General features: G+C 37.9%; 1 protein-coding gene and 2 non-coding genes across 5 annotated transcripts in view; 1 reads left to right on the top strand and 2 right to left on the bottom strand.

Moving 5' to 3' along the window:
- Positions 1 to 24,011, bottom strand: part of WDR72 (WD repeat domain 72) — a 225,371-nt gene that overhangs the window by 147,562 nt on the left and 53,798 nt on the right. For all 3 annotated transcript variants that reach the window (XM_058665341.1, XM_058665339.1, XM_058665340.1), the window contains 4 exons: positions 22,808 to 22,949; positions 22,265 to 22,510; positions 18,968 to 19,188; positions 16,129 to 16,324 (listed from right to left, as the gene is read on the bottom strand). In XM_058665341.1, coding sequence (XP_058521324.1) covers positions 16,129 to 16,324; positions 18,968 to 19,188; positions 22,265 to 22,510; positions 22,808 to 22,949 — 805 coding nt within the window. The remainder of the gene's footprint in view (positions 1 to 16,128; positions 16,325 to 18,967; positions 19,189 to 22,264; positions 22,511 to 22,807; positions 22,950 to 24,011) is intronic.
- On the top strand, positions 95 to 198 carry LOC118759310 (U6 spliceosomal RNA). The gene has a single exon (XR_004996109.2). It is a non-coding gene; the product is annotated as a U6 spliceosomal RNA (small nuclear RNA).
- Positions 17,113 to 17,219, bottom strand: LOC118759289 (U6 spliceosomal RNA). Its single transcript, XR_004996093.2, has one exon. It is a non-coding gene; the product is annotated as a U6 spliceosomal RNA (small nuclear RNA).

Raw genomic sequence — 24,011 nt, 5'->3', positions numbered from 1 at the left:
AATAAGGGGACATGGTAGAGATCTGCTTCATAAACCAGCAGGTGACCACAGCTGCAGCAGGAATACCAGCATGTATTTTGAAAACACCACGGCTGTGCTCACTTTGGCAGCACACATACTAAACTTGGAATGATACAGAGATTAGCATGGTCCCTGTGCAAGGAAAACACCAAGACTCAGAATTTTCCTTACTACAATCCACATGTAAAATTCAGTACTTGTTTTTCATCCAGGGACCCAAAAGGCTGTTTCCCCCCTTCACTCTTTCCATGGACTCACTGATCCAGGGGTCTTCTACAGGAAACAGCGCTTCATTATTAATCTATCAGATAGAATCCAAGGAATAATCTAATGACCCACATTATTATAGAATTCCCTTCCATGTGAATACGACGTGAAAGCATCCCTATGCTTTTAAAGTAACGTGGCAAAATGGACTTCAGATATAATTAAATCTCTAATCATCTGACCTTAAAATAAGGATTCAAGTAAGCCAGGCCTACTGAGGTTAGATGTTTAGAAGCAGAAAGTTCTTTCCATCTGACAGAAGTAGAGGGAGTCAGAAAGATACGGCATAAGGATGTGGTGCTGTATTGCTGGTTTTGAAAATAAAAGAGGTCATGGACAAAGATTAGAGAGTGGCCTCAAGGAGCTGACAGTGACATGTAGTCCCAGCCTGCAAGAAGCAAAGACCTACAGCAGCACACAACTGAAGTCTGTGAAGAAACTGAATCAGAAAATCTTCCGCAGGCTGCCACTTTCATTTTGCTCTTCTGAGATCCTGAGCAGAGACTCCCAGGTGGACTCATATGGACTTCTAATTTATGGAATGGTGAGATACTAACTGGATGTTGTTTTAGGCTGCTAAACTTGTGATCATCTATATAGAATAGGAAATTAATGCAGTTAGGACTTGTGGCACTAATTCTATTCCAAATATGCAATCATCAGATCTTTCACTTGAAACTATCATATATGCGGGCCCGGCAGCGTGGCCTAGCGGCTAAAGTCCTCGCCTTGAAAGCCCCGGGATCCCATATGGGCGCCGGTTCTAATCCCGGCAGCTCCACTTCCCATCCAGCTCCCTGCTTGTGGCCTGGGAAAGCAGTTGAGGGCAGCCCAATGCATTGGGACACTGCACCCATGTGGGAGACCCGGAAGAGGTTCCAGGTTCCCGGCTTCGGATTGGCGCGCACCGGCCTGTTGCGGCTCACTTGGGGAGTGAATCATTGGACGGAAGATCTTCCTCTCTGTCTCTCTTCCTCTGTGTATATCTGGCTGTAATAAAATGAATAAATCTTAAAAAAAAAAGAAACTATCATATATGCAAAAGTATTGCCTATTAAAATGAAATATTATATATGTATAAAGGCACAAAAGTTATGAAAGCAAGCAAATATGAAGGTCTGTTAAGTGTTTCATAGTTTTTAATAGCTCCTATTATTATACTTGTATTATTAGCCAGATATATCTTAACTAAATAGCTAGTGATTTAACAATCCTACAATACACCAAATATATTCATTTTAGGAGTGGTGTCTGACCTACTAGCTAAGATACCAGTAAAATGCCCATATTAGAATGCTTGGGAGCAATACCCAGCTCTGCTCCTGACTTCAGATTTCCACTAACGCAGACCTTGGGAAGCAGCAGAAGACAGAACAAGTAATTGAGCTCCTGATGCCCAGGTGGAAAATCTGGAGGAGGTTCCTGGCTCCTGGTGTGGATGCCCTGTTGGGGTCTGGTACAGGTATTGGTGAAATGAGGCAGCAAGTGAGCTCTCGCTCTCATTCTCGCCCTTGCTACTTATTAAGTAACTAAATAATTTGAAAGTCCTTTTAAAGCACTATAACACTGAAGGAGAAATATGTAAGAGATAAAATATTGTTTTCTCAATAACACCAGCACCACTGGGTATTTTTTTAAACCCCTTTTCTTAAATTAATCCAGCAAAGGTACAAAGAAACTAAGGTTCAGATGAATAAGTGACAGGATATTTGTAAGTCCTGTGGTTGAGTGTGGTTAGTGAAGGTATTTCGACTAAAAAGCTAGGAAAAGGACGTGATGCCATGTGGTAGAGTTACATTTCCCCCACAGATGACGGGAACTGCGTGTTAAGGATGGAAATACAGGGAGCAGTGTTTTGTGAGCAATATGTGGAAGAGAACTGAAGAGAAAACTTCATTGGCAAGATAAACAGCAAAGATTTTAATAACACGCTAAGGATGATGACGATCTCACAACAACTGGGTCTAAGACATTTTACTCATAAATGTCATATCTCTGAAACTATTTAATTCCATTACTGGGGGGTTATGAAATAAATGCAGCATATGGTTCAACTTTCAAGCTATATTTTACATTGTATTTAGTAATAAAAATAGATTTCTATAGTTCATGGATATAAGCATAGAAGGATACTTCCCTTAATTTCTCCTTCTTCATTCCTTTCTTATTTTCTTTTAATTTTTTGTGATAGTGTAGTTCCAATTTTTTATAATCACAATTTTTTTATAATTTTAAGGCTAATTTATATCAACAGTATACAAGTAAAAAGTAGAAAGACTACTGTTCTTCAGGGAATATAAATAAGGGTTATAAACAATAATCAAACCATAAAACATCAATTTCACTTCTATAAACGAAGGAGGTTTTTTTTTGGTAGTCTATATGCTAGCTAGTATGAACCAAAGAAAACATACATAATTACTTATCAGTTTGGATCTGGCTTATTTCACTAAGCATAATGGTCTCTAGCTGAATACACTATTTTGCAAACAGACAGTATTTCATTCTTGTGGCTGAGTAGTATTCCAGCATATATTGACACTATATTTTCTGTATGCAGTTATTGGTTGCAGTCATGAGTTGAACTACCAAAAATATGGAGTTAGAGACAATGTCATTTTCCTTTGGGTATATTCCCAGAGTAGGATGTCTTGGTCATATGACAGATGGATTGTTTTATTTTTCGATGACAGCCAATTCGAAGACACTTGTTCTCTGGCTAAAGTCATTTACACCCACGCCTCTTTTAAATTATCACTCCTGTTTCTTTAGTTTATAATCTTACCTGTCATTTTCTCTAGGTGGTTTGCAGGCATTTGCCTATGATTGATACCATGGCTGAAGTCTCGATATTCCGACATTAGCCCCTATCCAATCCAATTTTGAACTAGAGAATGATACTCTTTTTTTCTGCAGTCCCAGTCTGGGAAGGATCCACTAGGGGTGGCTATTTCCAATGATACAGTGTGACATATACCCTCGACACCCCAGGAAGTACAAATGATGGGTAAAGTATCTACAGTGATTCCTGGGTACATTCAAAAGAATTTCAAGGAGGGATACAAACAGATATTCACCTGTGTTCATGGCTGCATTTTCAAAATCATCAAAAGGTGGACGCAACCCAAGGGTCCATCAAGGGATGAATGGATAAACAAAATGGAGTACACATGTAAAACAGATTGTTACTGGCTCTTACCCAAGGAAAATCTGCATCAAAAGGGAAATGTTCTGAGAAAGGAAAAGTCAAAGAACAATACAGAAAGAGCTTGCAGAAGCAGTGTAACCAGAGAAGAATTGTGGGTCATGAGGAGGAAATATCACAAAAGACAGATGCACAGCATTAAGAATTGGAATTTGGAATTTTTCTAATTTTGGAGGGATATAATGTTGCATAGCCACATATTGTTTATAACCTAGTTTCTAGGGCAACAGAAAGGAAAAATGGCACATATATTTGGACAAAGAGAGGAAAGAGGAAGAAGACAAAGAGAAGTGGAGACTGAGTATTATTCACATTATGTAGAATAAACAACCTCATTTGAGTTTTGGTTTTGTTTAGCTTTGGTTTTGTTGTTTTACCACAAACTAATAAAAACTTTTATTTTCATGGACTTCTAGATTTTAAATCATGGTGAAGAGAATTCAGAATGTATTTAAAATAACTTGTAGTTAAGAATTCAGAGCTGAACAAAGAGAAATCCTCTGAAATAGGAAGAGTTGGGAGGATGTTTTGTTTTAAATGATACAGGAATCTAGATATGCATTGAACTTTCCCCTTCAACCTATAAAGGTATGCTTAGTTATCCAGTTCAAACTTTAGGTTCATTTTTTTTCCTATGACATTTATAAGCTAGGTTAAAATGCATTAAACCAAATTGTTTAAAGAAACAATAACTTTACAAAATCACTGCTGACACACCATGCTGATAAAATCACCATGCTTGGAAGGAACGGAGGTAAGAACTGCTGTGGTTTGAACGTGGCTTGTCCTTCAGGGGTTCATGTGTTGGAGACCTGGGACTCAGTGTGGCAATGTTGAGGTGGAAGGGATCCTTTACGAAGCAGAGCCTACACGGGGGCTATTAGTGACATCTCACCACTCGTTGACTTCCTGTCTCACAATGTGATCCTTCCTTTCACAGGCATGCTCACTGTCCTACCATCCTTAAGAGGTGACAGGGTTACTGCCAGATAAAATGCTGTGATTTGACCTTTAATTTCCAGAACAGGTAAATACGCCTCCCTTTTCCTTTTTTATTCAACAAGCACTCAACCTCAAGCACTTCATTGTAGTAATACAAACATTTTTTAAAAATGATAGCTATATAAGAAATATATAACAAGGTAATTATCAAAGTAGGCTATCAGCTAATGTGTCTAGAAGAATATATATTCCAAAAAAAAGTAAATTCACAGTTACATTACAGTACAAATCGTGGGCTAAAAGTAAATTATTTCAATGAGTTTTCCTATTCTAATTCTCTTCTTGGAATCTCACTTTATACATAGCTCTATTTATTTGTCTGTATAATGTGTTAACTACATTTTTAAAAAAAAAAAAAAGGCAGCTCAAATGGTGAGCTGTGAGGTTCTGTGCTCCTCATTGGAGTTTCTAGAAACCTGAAACTTCCACATAGCTAAACATAACCCTAAGCTCAGTACGGGACAGGGTGAAAGGGAACCAGCTTTAATGAAGCATGAAAACACTCAGGGCAGGTAGTGGGCCAATCTATTCACAGGATTTATTGACAAGGCTCAGATGAGCAACCCACATTATTTGTAGCACACAAGATAAAATCTGACAACATTCCCACACACAAATTCTCTGTTCGCCACTCCCAAGCCAAGGACTAAACCTCTGAATTCATTTTCACCTGGTTCATCCCTAGGAACACAAAACACCTTCCCCATCAAATCCTAACAAGTAAGTTAATGGTAGAAGTTGGATATTATTGATACACTCAGATGAATCAAGTGCATCCAATATCCTTTATCTCTCAGCCAAATTAGAGACCTACTTTCCCAGAGAATAACAATCATTACAGTCCACTGAATCCTGCTTTTCCAATCGTTTCTGTGGCAGCTGGCTACTGGGAAGTTGCTGGGGAATTGAAAGGCAGCAGCGTGGGAGGGCAGATGGCTCCTTGGGTTTATTTCTACTAAACATTGCAGCTGTGAAATCCGCTAACGTTCCAAGTGTCCATATAAAATGCTTGCAGAAGGGGCCTCACTAAGGAGGAGCCACAGAGCAGTCATTCTGATATATTTCCTCATTCCACCCTACACATAATTCCTCCCACCCCAGCATTCATTGTGGAAATCTCACAAACATCCAGCCAGCACTTGCTTCCAAAGAGTCATCAGACTACAGAAATCACTGACATTGAGTGCAATTAGTATTTTCTGCACTACAGGAAAACCCAGGAATATAGCAACAGTCAAAGGAAATAGTAATGGCAGCAAAGGTTGTGCTTAATTGGTCAAAGTAATTTTAAGAGTAGACAATATTTATTTTTATCAGGAGAATGAGAATGGTATTGATTTTCATATTTGTTTCTTAGCATGCAAAGTGCTCCAAAGACACCGTGCAAATACCACAGTAATATGCCTAATGTATATTAAAATGCCAAGAGAACCAAACAAAAGGTGGAATTAAATAACATCTCAGTTAAAACGCACACCTCCACACAAATACACACAATATCTGTTCTTTCTTTTTTCTCTAAATAAAGGCTGTTTATATGATAGATTTTGTTTAAAAAAAAAAAATGTCAGAAGCACCTGAAACAATGGAGAAACATGATAAAGTAAAACCCTGTATCAAAATGCAGATGCTCCTTCAAACATGTGAAACTATTTAATTTTGAAGAAGAAATACAAATTTTAAGAAACCAAAATTAAGGAGTGCTGTTTCAATGTGATATCTGGATTTTGAAGAACACAGCAGAAATTACCTCCATGCACATTTTGCTTCTCATCCTTGGAATTTCATCATTTTGAAAAGAAGTAAAGCTTATAAGGACGATGAGATCAAATAACTATTCATATAATTTCACCAAAGTAGGGTCCCCATGTTCCCTCCAAGGAGTGTGTGTATATGCTCACGTGCAATGAGACAAGCCTCCCTCTCTCCAGTGATGCAATGGTAGTTACTGAATTTAATTTAACTGAAAATAAGGTCAAACTCGACATTAATACTGTGTTTCATTCTGACACTTTCAATAACAGATACAGGAGGTAAATGCAGAGAACTTATGATATGAAAAAGTTGATACTGACTCATATCCTCTAGCTGAACCTTGAGTACTGGAGTACCCCTGATGCATCCTGAACAAGCTAGACTCACAGATAGTCCTAACCCTTTAAACTCTATCATAAGCCCCTATCAGTCTGGGAAAATCAGTGAGCTGCTTTTATGCAATCACTGTTTAAAATTTGTAAGTTAAACAGTTAAATTACAAAGGATATCAATTATTCTGTATAATCATTAATATATTAAAGTCACAAAAATATAGGCAGGCCTGTGTGAATATGTAAACAATGCAGAATATATCAAGCTTTAATAATCATTATGAATGTTAAGATTCTAGTGCTTTCTAAAAGTTAAACTGTGTTACCAGGTTTTTCCTCATTGAGATGAAACTATTCTAATGTATTTACCATACAATCAAGGGGTAGGGAGTGCATCCACAGTGCATGTAATTACATCCTCCATATTTTCAAAACTTTCTCATCTGAACATTCTGTATTTAAAACATGATCATCCTTGGCAGCCAATCTGTGTTCTGTCTCAATGCCTCTGCCTGTACTGAATATGCAATATAAAACGAATCATTTAGTAAGTCAGTTTTTTGGGTGTTTTGTTTCATTTTGTTCTTACGGATTTATTTATTTCTCATTGGAAAGTCAGATACACAGAGAGGAGGAGAGACAGAGAGGGAGATTTTCTGTCCCATAATTCAATCCCAAAGCAACCACAAGGGCCAGAGCTGAGCTGATCCAAAGCCAGGGCCAGGAACTTCTTCTGAATCTTCCACGTGGGTGTAGGGTCCCAAGGCTTTGGGCCGTCCTCTACTGCTTTGCCAGGCCACAAGCAGGGAGCTGGATGGGAAACGGAGCTGTCAGGATTAGAACCAGTGCACATACGGGATACTAGCACGTGCAAGGCCAGGACTTTAACTGCTACGCCACTGCACCAGGCCCAGTAAGTCAGTATTTCCAACTAACCTTTTCCTAGGATTTTTTTCTTTTTTTAAAGATTTGTTTATTTGTATTACAAACACAGATTGACAGAGGGAAGAGACAGAGGGAAAGATCTTCCATCCACTGGTTTGCTCCCCAAGTGGTTGCAACAGCCAGAGCTGAGCTGATCCAGGAGCTTCCTCCAGATCTCCCACATTGGTTGCAGGGTCCCAAGGCTTTGGGCCATCCTCTGCTACTTTCCCAGGCCACAAGCAGGGAGCTTGATGGAATTGGAATATCTGGGACACAAACTGGCACCCACATGGGATCCCAGCGCATACAAGGCAAGGACTTTAGCCACTAGACTAATGCACCAGGCCTTCCAACCTCTTTTGAGAGTAGCTGTTTCATTGTAGGTATAATTTCAATTGGTTTACCCATTCTTCTACTGATAAATGTTTGCTTGTTTGTTTTTCTGCCTCTAAATTATTATGAATACTGCTGCTTTAAATCTAAGTTTCTCCATGGGCATATCTTTTTATATTCCACAGGCATCTACCTAGAAGTGAAATTGTTGGGTTACATGGAAATCTAACTGCCTGAGAAATGGCCAAATACTTTCTACAGTGGCAGAAACCAACTTATATTTCTACCAGCAACGTACAAGTGCCCCTAAGTTCCACACCTTGCCAACACTTGCTATGGTCTACTTATTTCCTTAGCCTTAGGCATCCTGGTAAGTGATTACCAGTATTTAACCATGACTTTATTTTGAATTTCACTAATGATGTTGATAAATATTTTCATGTTCTTATTGGCTATTTGCTTTACCTTCTTTGGAAAAGTATTTATTTAAGTCCTACGCCCTTCAATACCTGAACATTTTTCTTTCCATAGTGCTGAAAGAGTTTTTTGTATACTCTGTACATTAAATCACTTTAAGATGGATGATTTAGAAATCCTTTTTCTCTTTCTGTAAACCACCTTTCACATTCTTAATAACGCCCTTTGAAGCACAAATGCAATTAAATTTATTAATGTAAATTTATCTTCCACTTCAGGGTACTGCTTTATTGCTTAATATAAAAATATGACATCCATGACCTGGCATGATAACTCAATGGCTCAATCATCTCCTTGCAAGAGCAAGGATTCCATATGGGTACTAGTTGGTGTCCTGACTGATGCACTTCCCATCCAGCGCCCTGTTTATGGCCTGGGAAAACAGTAGAGGATGGCCCACGGGACCCTGGACCTGCGTGGGAGACTCAGAAGAAGCTCCTATTTCTTGACTTCAGATTGGGTCAGTTCTGGCTGTTGCAGCCATCTGGGGAGAGAATCAATGGATGGAAAATCGTTCTTTCTGCATCTCCTTCCCTCTGTAAATCTGATCTATCTTTCTAGTAAAAAAATAAATAAATCTTTTAAAAATGTGATATTAATGGTTGAATACATATAATAAAAATAAAGCCAATATCCTCACACATAGTAACTCATCTTTTGTACATACATGTTAAGCATCATCATTAGTAAGAGGATTCTATTCAATTTAGTGATTTGCCAAAGAATGTACAAACAATCATAGTAGAATTTTCTATATCTCTAAATAGCATAACATTACTTCAACACATTAGGAGTGAATAATGAGTCATGTACATGCAGAAGTTAAATAAATACATCTCTTGAATTCTTCATATGTATTTGATGCTGCATTATCTTCTTGAAAAGAAAACAGTGATAAGAAATCATCATTTCTGGACCCAGCATGGTAGCCTAGTAGCTAAAGTCCTCATCTTCCATGTGCCAGGATCCCATACAGGTACTGATTTGTGCCCAGCAGCTCTGCTTCCCATCCAGCTCCTTGCCTGTTGCATGGGAAAGCAATTAATGATGGCCCAAAGCCTTGGGACCCTGCACCTGTGTGGGAGACCCTGAATAAGCTTATGGCTCCTGGCTTCGGATTGGCTCAGCTCTAGTTGTTATGGCCACTTAGGGAGTTAACCAATGGATGGAAGATCTTTCTCTCTGTAGATCTGTCTTTCCAATAATAAAATAAATCTTTAAAAAAACAGAGAGAAAGAAACCATCGTGTGCTTCACAGTGTTTTCAGAGTAGTGGTAAAGATAAATATTAACCTTGGAATTCTGTGAGGTTAAGTGCACTGTGTTATGGTCATGCAAATCTTCCCCACAAAAAAACTCATGGGTGTACAGGGGCATTTTTGTATACATTTAATATACTGACCTTTTTCCAGAAAGTAATATTTTAATTACATCACAACAGAACAAGGTTTAATTGTTGGGTCCAACAAGTTGGAGAAAGGGAGTTAGGGTATCAGGGATAGTGTACATAAAGGCAAACACACATGTGCATACACACACAGTATTATATGAACCAAAACATCAGATCATAGAATAGATATGATAAATAAAACCAAGCAGGGAATAAAGATTTGTAAACAAGATAATCAACTGAAAATATATGTTGAGTAATAACATCTATAATTATTATAATAAAGAAGAAAGGATTTGGAAAAGGTGTTATAGGAAAAATCCCACCCTATACTTTGATGTAGCCTATTTTTCTTTCTGAAACAATCATCCCAGAGGGTTCCAACTGTAATCCACCACAATCAAATAAGGTTGGTTTAGAGAAAATGACACAGTAGAGAGATTTTTCCCTGCAGGATCTGCTTACCCAAAACCTACCATTAACACTCGAATAATCAAAGTAATATGATGGCTGTGCGGACAAGGCGGCTGACACAACATAACTTTGTCCCTACATCTACAGATTATTGACCCTGGTGAGAAAAATAACCAAAATCGTCCCTGAGAATGGCATGTTGGTCACTTGTAAACTTTTGAAAATTTATTTTATACAAATACCAATACTATGCAATTGTGTACCAAAAATGAGTAACGAAGTAAAACTTACAGACTACAAATTTTCTTCTCCAGGCAGGAAATGTATAAGATGCTTTGGCATGTAAAGGAATTTAAACACATGACTCTACCTGTTGGGTCAGGTAATGCTGTATTTCTGGGAAACTGTATATTGTAAGTATTCTATATATCACACATTCCAAACAATTAAAGCACACTGACAGCACAAGACTGAACACAACACTTGATAAGATTATGGCTGATCTGCTATTAGTTGACATATGTCATCATTCTCAATCTTTAACAACTTTTCTTTTTCAGACTATGTAGTGTAGACTGAACACTTTTCCAGCTAACTGCTAATAATCCCAAGAAGAAGAAAATTTGGAAATATCCATAGAATATTGAACAGCAGAATGCCATGGTCCTCCTAATTCCTTAATTTCTTCTGGATAGGTCTTCTTCTAATGGTCTGTTTATAAAGAAGTCATGTTAAGACTAGAGTCTGTTTTCCCAGAAACCACATTCTAATCTTGGGCATTGTTACAGCAGTAAAGCCTTCTGCTCCTGACAACACAGTTCACACTGCCTGAGCCCATTACATCGAAAACAAATAACAAATAGGGACTGACACAGACCCTGAGTTCGACCATTCACTGGTCAGAGACTTGGTCTCCTCCAAGTACAGACCTCAAGCTGTTCTTGAGAGTTCTTTCTGTCTGGATTCCCCTGTGGGTCTAACGCTTGTCAATATTTTTCTAAGACCCAGGACTTGGCAAGAAAGAGAAGATCTCTCTCTGCAACATGCATTGTGGAATGTGGACTTGCAGCTCCCCAAGACCATTGCAGGAAAATGTGCATGCTCTCTGAACAGGTGCAACAATTTCTGCCCCTTTATGTTTTGTTTCTAATGCTCATCTTCCTAAGAGTTCAGAGAAGACTGCTCCAAATAGTGATACACAGCGTATCCTGTCCTCTCTTCTCATCAGCTGTGGCTTCAGCTATCTTGCCGCCTGCCACTAACAGTCTCCCCACTTGCAATTTGCTGTTTCTAATCTGTCATCACAGAAATCAGATGGCCGGAGTTGTTAGAATGTTGTATAAATGAAGAGCCAGGCTCTGAGAGATAGCCAGAGTCCCCATCCTTCAGGAATGTTTGCTGCAGGTTTCTTGGCAGCTGTTTCCTTTCTTCTCAGGGTACACCTTATCTAATCCCCTGGCTTGACAGTCTCAACAAGCTGACCTCCATCTGCAAGAGGTGTTCCTATCATGAGATAACAGCAGAGAACCCTCCAGAATGGTAGGAGGAGACACACACACTAGTATGTCAGCCAACACTTTCCTTGGGGACCATCAGACTCACAAAACATCTGTATTCCTCTTTTTGACTATTAAATATAAGGGGTGTAACTATACCCAACCCGTTTAACACATAAACTCAAGAACATGTTATATATTAAAATCATAAATTACTTTAAGGATAAGTTATAATGAAACCAATGATATTTACAAAAAAAATTTTTTTTCAGATGTCTGCAAACAACAACTGCAGGCCAACCTAACCAGCTGCTTGTTTTTATATAAAATTTTACTAGAACACAGATTCACCCACTACTTAAAATGACAGTATTCAGCAGCTGCAACAGATTTCACAAGCACACATAAATCTGATATATTTCACATCTGTTCATCCACGGAAAATTTTTAACTCAAGAAATGTGCTAATTTTCAAGCAAACAAGGTCTCAAATTCCCACAAAAGAACAAGTTGTTCAATATGGAATTTTTCACTATATGAGGTCATAAGCTTAACAGAAGATCTTCAATGACAGTAGCACAGTGCTATTAAGAACACACAGGAAATTCATTACCTATGTTTTCTGCTATGTAAGTCCATTACTATTAGCAGACAAGCTCCTGGAATTATTTTAAATGTATTTCTTATAAGAAAAATTAGCTCAGGGCTGAGATTCATTTTGGCATTATTTTAGGGAGGAAAATCAGTATTACATTATCCCTCTTGTGTCTCACAGCAATGAAGGTGACAAAGCCGCCCTGAGTTGTCAGTGCCAAATATACTGTGGGAGCTCAAATATTAATTAAAATGACATCTCTAATTTTTTCCCTTCCTAATCAGGCCTAAACATCACAGGACATCCAGCAAATCAATAAGCAAAACTTGATACACTCATCACTCCCAAACTGGCAGTATTACATTTTTAGCCAGGCAACAAGGGCCCTCAGTGTTACACAAAGACTTGTCTTCTTCAAAGGTTTAGCTCTTCCATGAGGTAAACAGACCCACCTATGCTCCTGTGTGCCACTCTAGCATGCACCTGCCCATCCCACCTGTCAGAGAAACAAAATAAATACCCCTTATCAAGTCAAAAGATTAAAAATAGGCCTGGGGCATATGACTCTAAAACAAGTATGCACATTCTACAAAAGAAGTTACTAAGTCAGCTGAGAATAGGCGTCAGTGTTCGTGAAAAACTGAAAAGGTCTCACACACCATCATCTACACCTGAAGGTAACTGGCACAGGGACTAGCTCTATACCACATCAACGCTCACATTCCATCAAGTCCGGAATTTGGCTCAATGGGAAATTATTATTGGTTTCAAGTCCTTTCCCTTGCCTTTATTTTTCCCTTTCTCTTTCACCTCCAACTCTCATCCCACTTACTCTCACTGTCTCTGATCTCTGGAGTTTCTCCCATGCTGAAAGATCTGAAAATTAATTCATGTCAATATAAGCATTCTTCATTTATTTACAGGAGGAAGAGTATTTCAGAAACAGAAAAAAGTGAAAGGGTCTATTCACGCATGGAACAGAGTTTTAGACACTATACAGAGAATAGGTAAATGCAGAATGAGAGGTCAAAAGCCTAGAATTCAGCAGAAAACACACAGTCCTGCACCTGAGAAGGTGAGATATCACTTGTGCAGTCCAAAAACCCCTGGGAAAATACAGAAGTGAAAGTTAGGGATCTACTTACAGTACAGCAGCCACAATCTAGGAACCATCACCACTGGTCAATGTTAAGGTGAACTCATCTACACTTGAACCACCCAGGCCAAAGGTCATTTAAGCTAGTTCATTTATTAGTCCATGCATCATTCATTCATGTATTTGTGTGTCAGGTACATTATAGAACATGTAAATTCTATACCATCAGAGAGCTCTTTTTCAGCCCAATTTGGTCATATTTAGTATTCTTCCCTCCCACTACTTAATGAAAATGTAAATAGAAATGTTTCCTAAGCCCTAATTTGTCCACCTTTATAAGAAAGGGTAAAATAGAAATCACATATAGTAAATCAAATGAAAGTATATTAGCCAGTTGAATCCATCCTAACATAGAAAAATCATTAAAGTTTAAAACAAAGAAATTAAAGGCAATCCACAACAAAACCAGTAATGAACACAAAATGAAAAGGGACTAAAGGGAACAACAGATGCTTGTTCAAAAATCACAAGTTAAGGAAAGTTGGGCCATCAAGCCACCTTCATAGGGTGTGGTGAGATTCACGTTATGTGGTATTGGAACTATTCTTTGAAAACATAAAGGGGAACATTATCGATATAAAAGCATTGACACAATTATGGGCAACACAACCAAACATAATACGCTTCATCGTAGATCAAGCTTGTTCAGGAACTATTAATGTGGTGAACAGGAGATCAACAACCTGGTTAGGAACAAACATCTTACACACACTAAATTTGACACTTGGCAGCATATGCATGGATGTCATTTGAGATCGCAAATCTTAAACAAACATCTTACTAGGAAACAAAATCAACAGCCAACTATAGGAGATCCCTAAATTAAAGTATGGTGTCTCCTTCATGACCATGACACCAGTTGCTGTCCATCTGTTAACCACATCATCCTTTTCTACCCTCTGTGTCCTGTCTGTACACAGAGAAGCTGATGTCCACAGCTGACCAGCCTCACCTTCAAATTTAATTGTGTCAAAACCACGGAGGTGACTGTGGGAGGAGAAATATTTCTGCTCCACTCCTGAACCACTAGCTGGACTTGCTGTTTTGTTGTTTTGTTTTGTTTTTTTGCAACTTGCCCCGTGGTTTCAACTCACACTGGATTTCAGTAACACATTTTCCCTTCTAATTGCTTTAGTCCTAGAGGTGTTAAGAGATTCCAGATACCGCCAGTATCTGGGTACGCGGTGGCCTCATCAAGCATTCTTTCTTCTGTTCCCTAATCCCCACCTATGCTCCCTATAAATAGTCCTTTAATTAAAGTCTCTTCATCTGATTCATCTGGATAGAATTCTGTTTCCCATAAGGAGTATGGCTGAAATACAGTACAGACATGTACTTATTGACATAGAAAGATGCCTGACAGAAAATAGATCTGAATATTACTAGCACTTATCTTTAGGTGGCAGAATCAGATTAGTTGTTTTTCTTTGTGTCTGTTTTTTCAGATCTCCTATAGCATTTACTCATTCATTCGAAGAGCAGAAAATAAATAACATTAAATGCAAAATGGAAATATATACAATTTGTAGAAGTACTAGTGGCCTTTCCTCTTGTTCCACTTCATCTAAAATGTACATTAATAAAATTTATATTGCATGAGTATCCTGTTGGGGTAATAAAATGGTCACTTACGAACTCCCAGATATTTCTTTCTTCTTCCTGTATTCTATTATCTATGAAAGAGCTTATAATCTATGTAGACTGTTTAAAGTACTATAGGTATTAGCTAACTTAGCTCTTGGAACTTTGTGCCTATTGTGCAAATACCCAGCTTCTTCAAACTGTCTCCCCTCTTATTAGCTGTGTAAAGCTGCAATTTATACATTAGATCTGCAAATCTACATCAACCAAATTACTAGTACAGTTCTCTTCCATTTGCCCCAGAAGTTATGAGACTCTAATGGAAAAGTGAAAGTGAAAGCTTACTCAAACTCCAAAATGAGTGACAAACACAATGCAGAATTATGCTGTACCCTCTAAATGTGCAAACGAGTCATCACCATTCATAAATAGCAGTCAAATGTAAAGAAAGAAGCTACTGTGATGATGAAGAATGACTCTAACCTTCACTATTAAAAATTACACACTCCAATAAAAATGCTCAAACAAAACCACCAATGATAGATCAATAAAAACATGTAATAGTTTCAGTGGAATGTTCTCTAAAGAGAACCAACTCCTTGACTCTGACCCACTGATGAGCTTGCCTCATTTAATACATTCCCAGAATTTTCTGAGATGTTACTATTAAGCTTCAGTTTTGCTATAAAGTTGTTTGGAAAAAAAATCTTTAAACAATATGTTCTCTATACTATTACATTCAAAATTAAATTGGGTCATTCAACTTTCAGATTCTCCGAGTTCTTGGAGTTTTGTAATTAATTATATTCCATCATTACTGGATCACAATTAGCTAAGAATGTTGCTGAAATGGTGAGAATGATGAAGAAGGCAGAATTAAATGATAATTTGAGACCAGTCGGACACTACATTTCTCTCTTGTTAATAATTTAAAAAGATGACTTATATTTTTGTCTATGGTTTCCAGGAATAAATGGTTCATTCCTCTGTGTTAGTCAGGATCTGACTTAGGCCAATCTGTTTTATTTTCCTCATATGTCTTCAACTAAAACCATAAAAAGCAGCCCAGTCAACTTTCAAAGCAAGTGAGGCTCATATAACATCTCCTTTGGAATGTTCCATCTGGCCAAATATATTTTTAAGATATGTAAAGAATGAGTAGGAGGAAATTTTCAGTTTACCTGTTTCAATCTCCCAGACGTATACAGAGTCATCTGCACATGCAACAATTAAAAAATTCTCAATCGGGTGCCATTTTATCAGCTTCACAGGGAAAAGGTGCTTCCGGGCCTGGAAGAGGCACGTCTTCCCTTCCAGGTGAAGGAGAGTCACAGAGTGGTCACTGCACACACAGCAAATTACCTGGTCGCCTCTCATCTGTATAAACACAACACAACTGTGTAAATGCTTGAGTGTGCTCTTTATGATTAGATCAGATATCCCCTGCTCAACCCAACACATAAAATTTCAAACCCTATTTACAAAAGGACATGTCTACTCTCCATAGCAAGTGACTCTATGGAGGAGCTTTGAAACACTCTGCATGGTTTAAACTCAACTGCCTATCAAGAAGGTAAAAAAAATGCAAATGGAAAGGAGAATCCCAGGCCAGATCTATTTAGGAGACAAACGAAACACTTGACCATCACTCAGCAAATTCAGGCAGTGAGGCAGACGTCGGAAATAATGGCGAATATAATAAACCTCGGAACTAATTTGTTGCCACAAACAGAAGCTATTTGTAGACACGAGCTTAGGCCCAAGGGTATCATGGGCTGATATTTTCCACTTAAAGCCTCAAAATGTGATTTGGTGCTGTTCCCAGAAGTCTACAGCTTCTAATCCAAACAGGAAACTCAGTGTAGACACAAATCAAAAAGGTAAGCATTAGATAGTTCCAGCTGAAAGTTTGGTCTCAAAGACACAAGGACCAAAAATAGGCTCGGAGGACAATGATGCTTAAGGTGCTTTTGAGAAAGTCAGCATGTGGTGACCATGACCATCCTGCAGGACGATGACTGTCCAGCTGAAGGCTGCTGAAGCTCAGCTGCCGTGTTTAAAGCCATAGTTTGAGATCTCTTGAGACCCTCTTGGTCCCATATTTATCTTTCTGTAGGGGGCATTTTTTTTATTTGCTACCTCTTCTTTTTATTATTTTTTTTTGTAAAAATATGGAACACTTCACAAATTTACATGTCATCTTTGCACATGAGCCATGCCAATCATCTCTGTATCGCTCCAATTTTAGCAACTGTGCTGCCGAAGTGAGCACTATTTACTATTTCTTCCTAAGAAGAGTACATAAACCCTGAGGTGGGGGGAACTCAGTATAAGGCAGGTGTAATACAGTTGGAGCCTAGACTTGTGGATTAGATCAGATCTCCTTTCTACTCAGTCATCTTACCTTTTGGAGAATATCCCTATTACATAACTTCTAAAATGGATAGTGTAAAACACTTCGGAAAATTTACACACATCTCAGAAATAGACATGCAATAGTGACGCTGGGCCAATCATATTCTGTTTTCACAGCAATTGAAATTGTGAAGCTATAAAAGAATTTATAGAAAACACACACACACACAAAAAGAGGGGGGAGCAATCACAGGAAAGCAGATGTTTAGGGTAGGAAACTGTGGTTTCTGGATTTGTAGTTCACATGCCACTGGGCCCTCACTCCCTGGTGTCTTACTATGGATATCTGAGAAACTGCCATTTCAATAAACTCCCTTATTATTGGACTTAGTACGAATGGTCTTGATCCTTAGAGTTAAATTATCTATGACTGAGGCAGAAGGAGAAAGTAGTCAGGAATGAAAATGACTTCTTTTGAGCCTGAAAGAAAGCAGCTATTAAGGAAAAAAGAAATGAACAAAGAGGGGCCAGCATTGTGGCACAGTAGGTTAAGCCATTGACTGCAAAGCTGACAACACACACAAAGAACATCCGGTTCAAGCCCCAAGTCCCAGCTGTTAAGTTTCTGCTCAGGCTCTCTACTGATGTGTTTGGTTAGGCAGTAGAACGTGCCTGGAATCCATCACGACACCTAGAAAGGAGTCTTGACTCTGGGTTTTGGCTTGGCTTGGTTTAGTCCTGGATGCTGTGATCAACTGGGAAATGAATTAACAGATCCCCACCCTGCCCTTTTCTGTAAAAGCTTTTCAAATAAATATGTAAATAAATCCTATTTTTAAAAAAGTCATGTGATTACATGAATATGACATAGAGGCATTCCAAATTGCTACACAAAAGTTTTCCAAAACATTACTTAACTTTTTCACTCTTTCCTGAAGTATTTTCCATGTTTAATTTGAAACTAGTGTTTTATAATATTATGGAGAAATAATGCTATTTTAATTTTAAATAATGTTTTATTTAATGTAATATAAAATAATCTCTAATCCAACCAATTTATGAAATAATGTTATCAGTATTACCATGTAATAAAGGAAAGACATTTTAATGAAGATATGAATTTTAAGTTAACGTTTCACAATAAACTTATTTCATCCAGAATGAGACTCTTACGTATTTGTTAAAGCCCATAACATCCTAAAAGAAATGATAGAAAAAGAAAAATCCACTTAAGAGACAACAAGGTACCAATATTAATGTAAAAGAAATTGTAAAAGGCAAAAGTTAATTTCTAATTTGTTGAATTCTATAGTATTTGGCTTGTTTATCATTGGGTATTATTTTTTAAAAATTGCATTAAAATTAAGATGCAGAATATGGGAGAAAGGAAAAAAATGTTAATATGAAAAAAAATGGCTTTGGCAAAACCAAGAATCTAGTACACCCATATTCTATAACCAAGTTATTTATACACGTTATAGTAGCAAAATTAAAATACATATATATATATATATTTTACCTTATTCTGCTCAAATATGAGCACAAAGAACTTCTTTCTTTCTTTGTGGACAAATGTTTTGTATTGTTTTGTTTTCTCCTCCCTGTTTTCCTTCATTAAGGGTGTGTTATTTGTGAAGACGTGTTTTAATTTTTATCTTAACTTACTCTAAAAGTCTCGGGTGATATCAAAAGGCTCATTACTGGACCAGCTTCCAAAAAGAATTTATGCAGAATTTCTTCAGTAAAGATGTCCCACAAAATGACGCACGAGTTTTGGTCCCCCGACACCAACCAGCTCAGGTCAAATCTTGAAGAGTGACCGTGTGGGTAAAGCAACACAGTGACACTTTGCTGATGGCCTTTCAGAACCTTGTGGCAGGACAGACCTGCAAAACAGTCAAACCCCAAATGAGGCACAAATGACTCATGCTCAGGAAACAGTTCTGATCTTTGTTTCCATAAGTGTTTAACCTAACCACACATCTGGCTACTAACATTCATGAACGATGCTTAGGCCATCCCAAAGGCCAGTGCCTCATCAGAAGCCAGATTATGCTTTGGATGAAGGACTACCGTCAGTTGTTCCAACCCTGCTAATTTGTGGATCTTCACCAATTATCAATCCTCGGATCATGAAATAGCAAACACTGTCCGAAACATAAGCATGTTCTTCCCCCACACAAATAAGCACAGCTTATTATGCTGTTGTTTAAGACAGTATGGCCAAGTCTAATATTCACTGGCTATTTTTGCTTTGAAAGATAGTAGAGATTATCTATTTTGAACTCTGGTCTTTAAAGCTAAACTATCTGAAGCTCAGAAGAGTATCCAAGTGTGGAAAGCCAAAGCACAATGTTTATGAAGAACGCTTTGCTAATAAATAAATCTGTGTTTGTCTTCTGTGTCTATTAAATATGTCACTACAGACAATTGGCCACTTCCTTGTTATCACAGAGGCTGCCCTGGAAAAACTGGGATACTGCTGAAGCTCAGTGCAGGCTGGACCATTCTGTGGAAGAAACACTATTCAGAACTAACATATAATACAAATATGAAAAAATATAATTAAAAATAATAAATAGCATGCAGGCCACTTTACTTGACACTTGACAGGATGTTTCAAACCATATTTGTTTTAGAACATAAACAACCAACACCTCATCACTGCTACTATTGAATCCTCCGAAATCGGACAGGAATGTAAACCAAATACTCTCTCTTTATTCAAACTGAGAACGAAACTGAGGGAATCATTATTACAAATCCATCATGAATACTCTTACCTTATGTCCCTGAACAAACTAAAATGAATGGAAACTCAGGTGTTATGCATCAAATATATAGACTTCTGTTGATTTTCTGGATATTAAGATAAATCAGTCTTAGCCAAAAAAAAAAGAAAAAAGCTATGCTCTTGCATTTTTCACTAACTCTAAACAGCAGCTGCTTACGCGTGTACCAGCATATTACCGCTGCTCAGTTCATACCCATTTACACCCTAATGTAAGTTTACCATCCAAAGACAAACCAGAAACAGAAGCAGCCAAAGTAAGCATTACGATAGTAGGCAATCTAAGATTTTCAATTGATATTCTAAAGGATCTTACACTGTAGTACTATTCATAAAATTCAAAACATGTAATGTACATTTTTTCTAATATCCTAAATTTCAATCACATTCTGTATTATCTTTCTTTAAATAAGATGTTATTGCAAAATGGTCTTTTGCTGCTGAAATACAGAAAGATATATAAGAATACAAATATATTTCATTCACAGAAACTCAAATGAGAAAATACTATGTTTTTCCTGATTGGTAAAGACTAAAATGCCTAATAGCACATACAGTAGGCAACATTTAGGGGAGAAGTCACTTTCATAGGTGACTGGCAGACACGCGTGTGTATAGAGATGTAAGTTCCTTACAGCTTTTACATATGTTTTGAAAATTAGAAATGGAAACAAATTTCTACTGGGAAATTCTGTGCTTGGGAGATGATCCTGCATAGACACGTACAAAAATAAACCTGCAATGCCCAAAGCAGCGGAAGAATAGGAACCTAAATGCCAAATTGTAGGTTTTTTTAAAAAAAATCTATGATTTTTATTTTTTATTTGCATGAGATAATAGTGAACAAGATTTGTTTCAGGAGCCCCCACTGCAGCACAGTGGGTTAAGTCACTACCTGCAGTGCCAGTATCCCACAAACACACCTGTTGAAGTCGCAGCTGCTCCACTTACAATCTAGCTTCCTATTAATACACTTGGGATGGCAGTGGAAAATAGCCCAAGTACTTGGGCCTCTGCATCCATGTGGGAGACCTAGAAGAAGCTCCCGGCTCCTGGCTTTGACCTGACCCAACCCAAACTGTTAACAATCATTTGGAAAGTGAACCAATGGCTAGAAGGTTCTATCATTCTCATTCTTTCTCTCTCATTCCCCTCCCCTTCATCTCTTCACATCTCTCTGTAACTCTGCCTTTCAAACAAATAAAAAATAAATCTTGAAACATTTGTTTAAAGGAGTGGCCATGCACTATAGCAGGTAAAAATCACTGCCCACAATGTTGGCATCCCACGTGGAGTCAGTTTTTGTTCTTGCTGCTTCACTGCCAATCCAGCTACCTGGTAATGGCCTGGGAAAAGCAGTGGAAGATGTGCCAAACAGGACCCCTGCACATGTGTGAGACCTGAAGGAAGCTCGTGGCTTCACTGTGGCCTATTCCTGGCTGTTGTGGTTCTCTGGAGGGTGAACTGGCAGATAGAAGGTAATTTTCTCTCCATCTCTGAATTTCAAATAAAATAAAAAGATTTTAAGGACATTTTATTAAAGTGTATAGAATAAGTATCTATTTGCCTAAAGTAATTAAAATACGTATAATGCTGTGATAACATGAATTTGAATATAAAATTTTCTGTATAAAAAACATAAACCTGGCATGGTGGTCCTTGCCTTGCATTGTCAGGATCCCATATGGGCACTAATGGTTCCAATCCCAGCTGCTTCACTTCCCATCCAGCTCCCTGCCTGTGGCCTGGGAAAGCAGTCTAGGACAGCCCAAAACCTTGGGACCCTGGTCCCCCATGGGAGAGCTGGAAGAAGCTCATAGTTTCAGGCTTTGGATCGACTCAGCCGTTGTGGCCACTTGGGGAGTGAACCAGCAGATGACAGATCTTTCTCTCTGATCTCCTCTTTGTATATCTGACTTTCTAATAACTACAAGCAAATCCTTTTAAAAAGTATAAAAAGCATTATTAGCAGGGTTTTTTTATGAGTCGGAAAAGAAACCTATTGTATATATTTCTCACTGGGCTTTGAAAAGTCTACACATATGATTTATTTGAAGATAAAAATACATATAATTTATCAGCAAAAAACATCAAAATGTTTAAATCCCTCATCTTTTTTTCTTCAACTTGTTGCACTGATAAATAAATAGGGTCAGGTAAAATTCAAACACCTTTTAATAACGAAGCACCTTCTAGAAGTCCTGCTTTGGCAGCATTCAAAGCATGGGTGATGAAAATTGTCCCATCTTCACAGCCACATATTAGTTTATCAAGATTTGGCACGTACTCTGATGAGGTGACTACAGCAGTTCCTATGCCATCTTTGAAATCTGAGAAATGGTCAACAATACTTTGCGATACAGTATGATGCTTATCAAAATTATCCTGAAGCGTCCAGGTGGCAGTGATTGGTATCTCTAAAAGGCAAACATACAAGAGGAATCTTATTATCAAGGTTTTCACCATCACTTCAAAACTATAAATATGAGACAAAAGATCATTCCATGCTCATCCCTTGTATTGTTCAATTTGTGTTCACTTCAATAATTCTGGTGGTAATGTTGTGTTAAGATACACGGGCTTCATGCTTATACATGTTTTTATCTTCACATCTAGTGTGTGGTGGTTCTTGTTTGTAGCTTCATCATTGCTCAGTGTAGGACACAGTGAATTAATTGCAAAGTTGTGCTCAGAAGACATGGAAACAGGCTTACCTCTGGGCGAACCATCAAACCTGGAAACAGGAACATCGGGGATGTGCCACAAAGTAATTCGTCCTGAGATTTCTCCAGAGAACAGTACTTTATAAAACGGCTCTTTCCTTTCATTCATGTAGCCCATAACACAGGGTTGCCTCTGTTTCAACAAAAAGTGACCTTTTATGTAGGACTATAGAGAGGCGGCTACTAGCTTTAAACAGAGGAACAAATGCATCTCTTTATTTCCCACTCTCAAAATTTTCAATCAACCCAAATGAAATAATCTGTACTTTAGGATAAACAATGACTTGTAAAATATGAACTGGTACTGTCAGTGTCTTCATTTTATAGATAAGGAAACTGGGAGCAAGGAGATGGATCTAACCAAGGTGAAAGAAACAATAATGAGTTTTAAGTCTAGGAATTCTGACTCGGTCACTATCTTGATAACACTGCCTACTAAAGAGGCCTGATTTCTTTATGGCCCTTTTAATTCCATTTGTTCATTACAACAGCAACAGCTAATATCTATCTATATAATAATTATGTGTTCTTAAATTGGTTTCTACTTTCTGTTGACTATACACTGATTTCAAGTTTCCAAAGTCACCAAAAGAAAAATAATTCCATAACTTGCATAAATGCACCCAGTACACATGTATATGAATATGGATATGGATATATTTAGTATGTACTACTCCAGTTTCCTGTTCCTGCACACCCTGGGAGGCACCAGGTGAAGCATCCTTTGCACCCATGTAGGGGATCTGGATTAAGTCCCTGGCTCCTGTCTTTGGCCTGGTCTAGTTCTCACTGCTGTGAGCATTTGGCCCATGAACTAGTACATGGAGGATCTCTGCCTCTCTGTCTTTCCAAATGAAATGAAAATAAATAACAGTTTGTGAAGAAAAATAAATTACCCCAAAATTGTGGAAAATTTTCCCACAGATAAAACCAGTACATTAGAGGACATAAGTATTCCTACAAAAATCCTATGCAGAGTATAACCACAAATTCTTTTGAGATGAGGCCTCCGTATGTGCTGTAGGAGCAGCAATGTCCATGATTCTTGAAGGCCAGTTGCAGAATTGCTTCTATTTTCATTCAGGTAATGATACTTTTGAGAGTTCGGTAGCAGTGGTTAATTGCATTGCTTTTCTTTTAGGCCCACTCCTGTGTGCCTTAGGCCAATGTTTCTGTTTCTTGTTAGCAATGATAG

The sequence above is a fragment of the Ochotona princeps genome, chromosome 6 (genome assembly GCF_030435755.1).
Source record: "Ochotona princeps isolate mOchPri1 chromosome 6, mOchPri1.hap1, whole genome shotgun sequence".
Classification (NCBI taxonomy): Eukaryota; Metazoa; Chordata; class Mammalia; order Lagomorpha; family Ochotonidae; genus Ochotona; species Ochotona princeps.
Note: the sequence above shows the minus strand (reverse complement) of the source record. Positions and strands in the feature narration are given on the sequence as shown.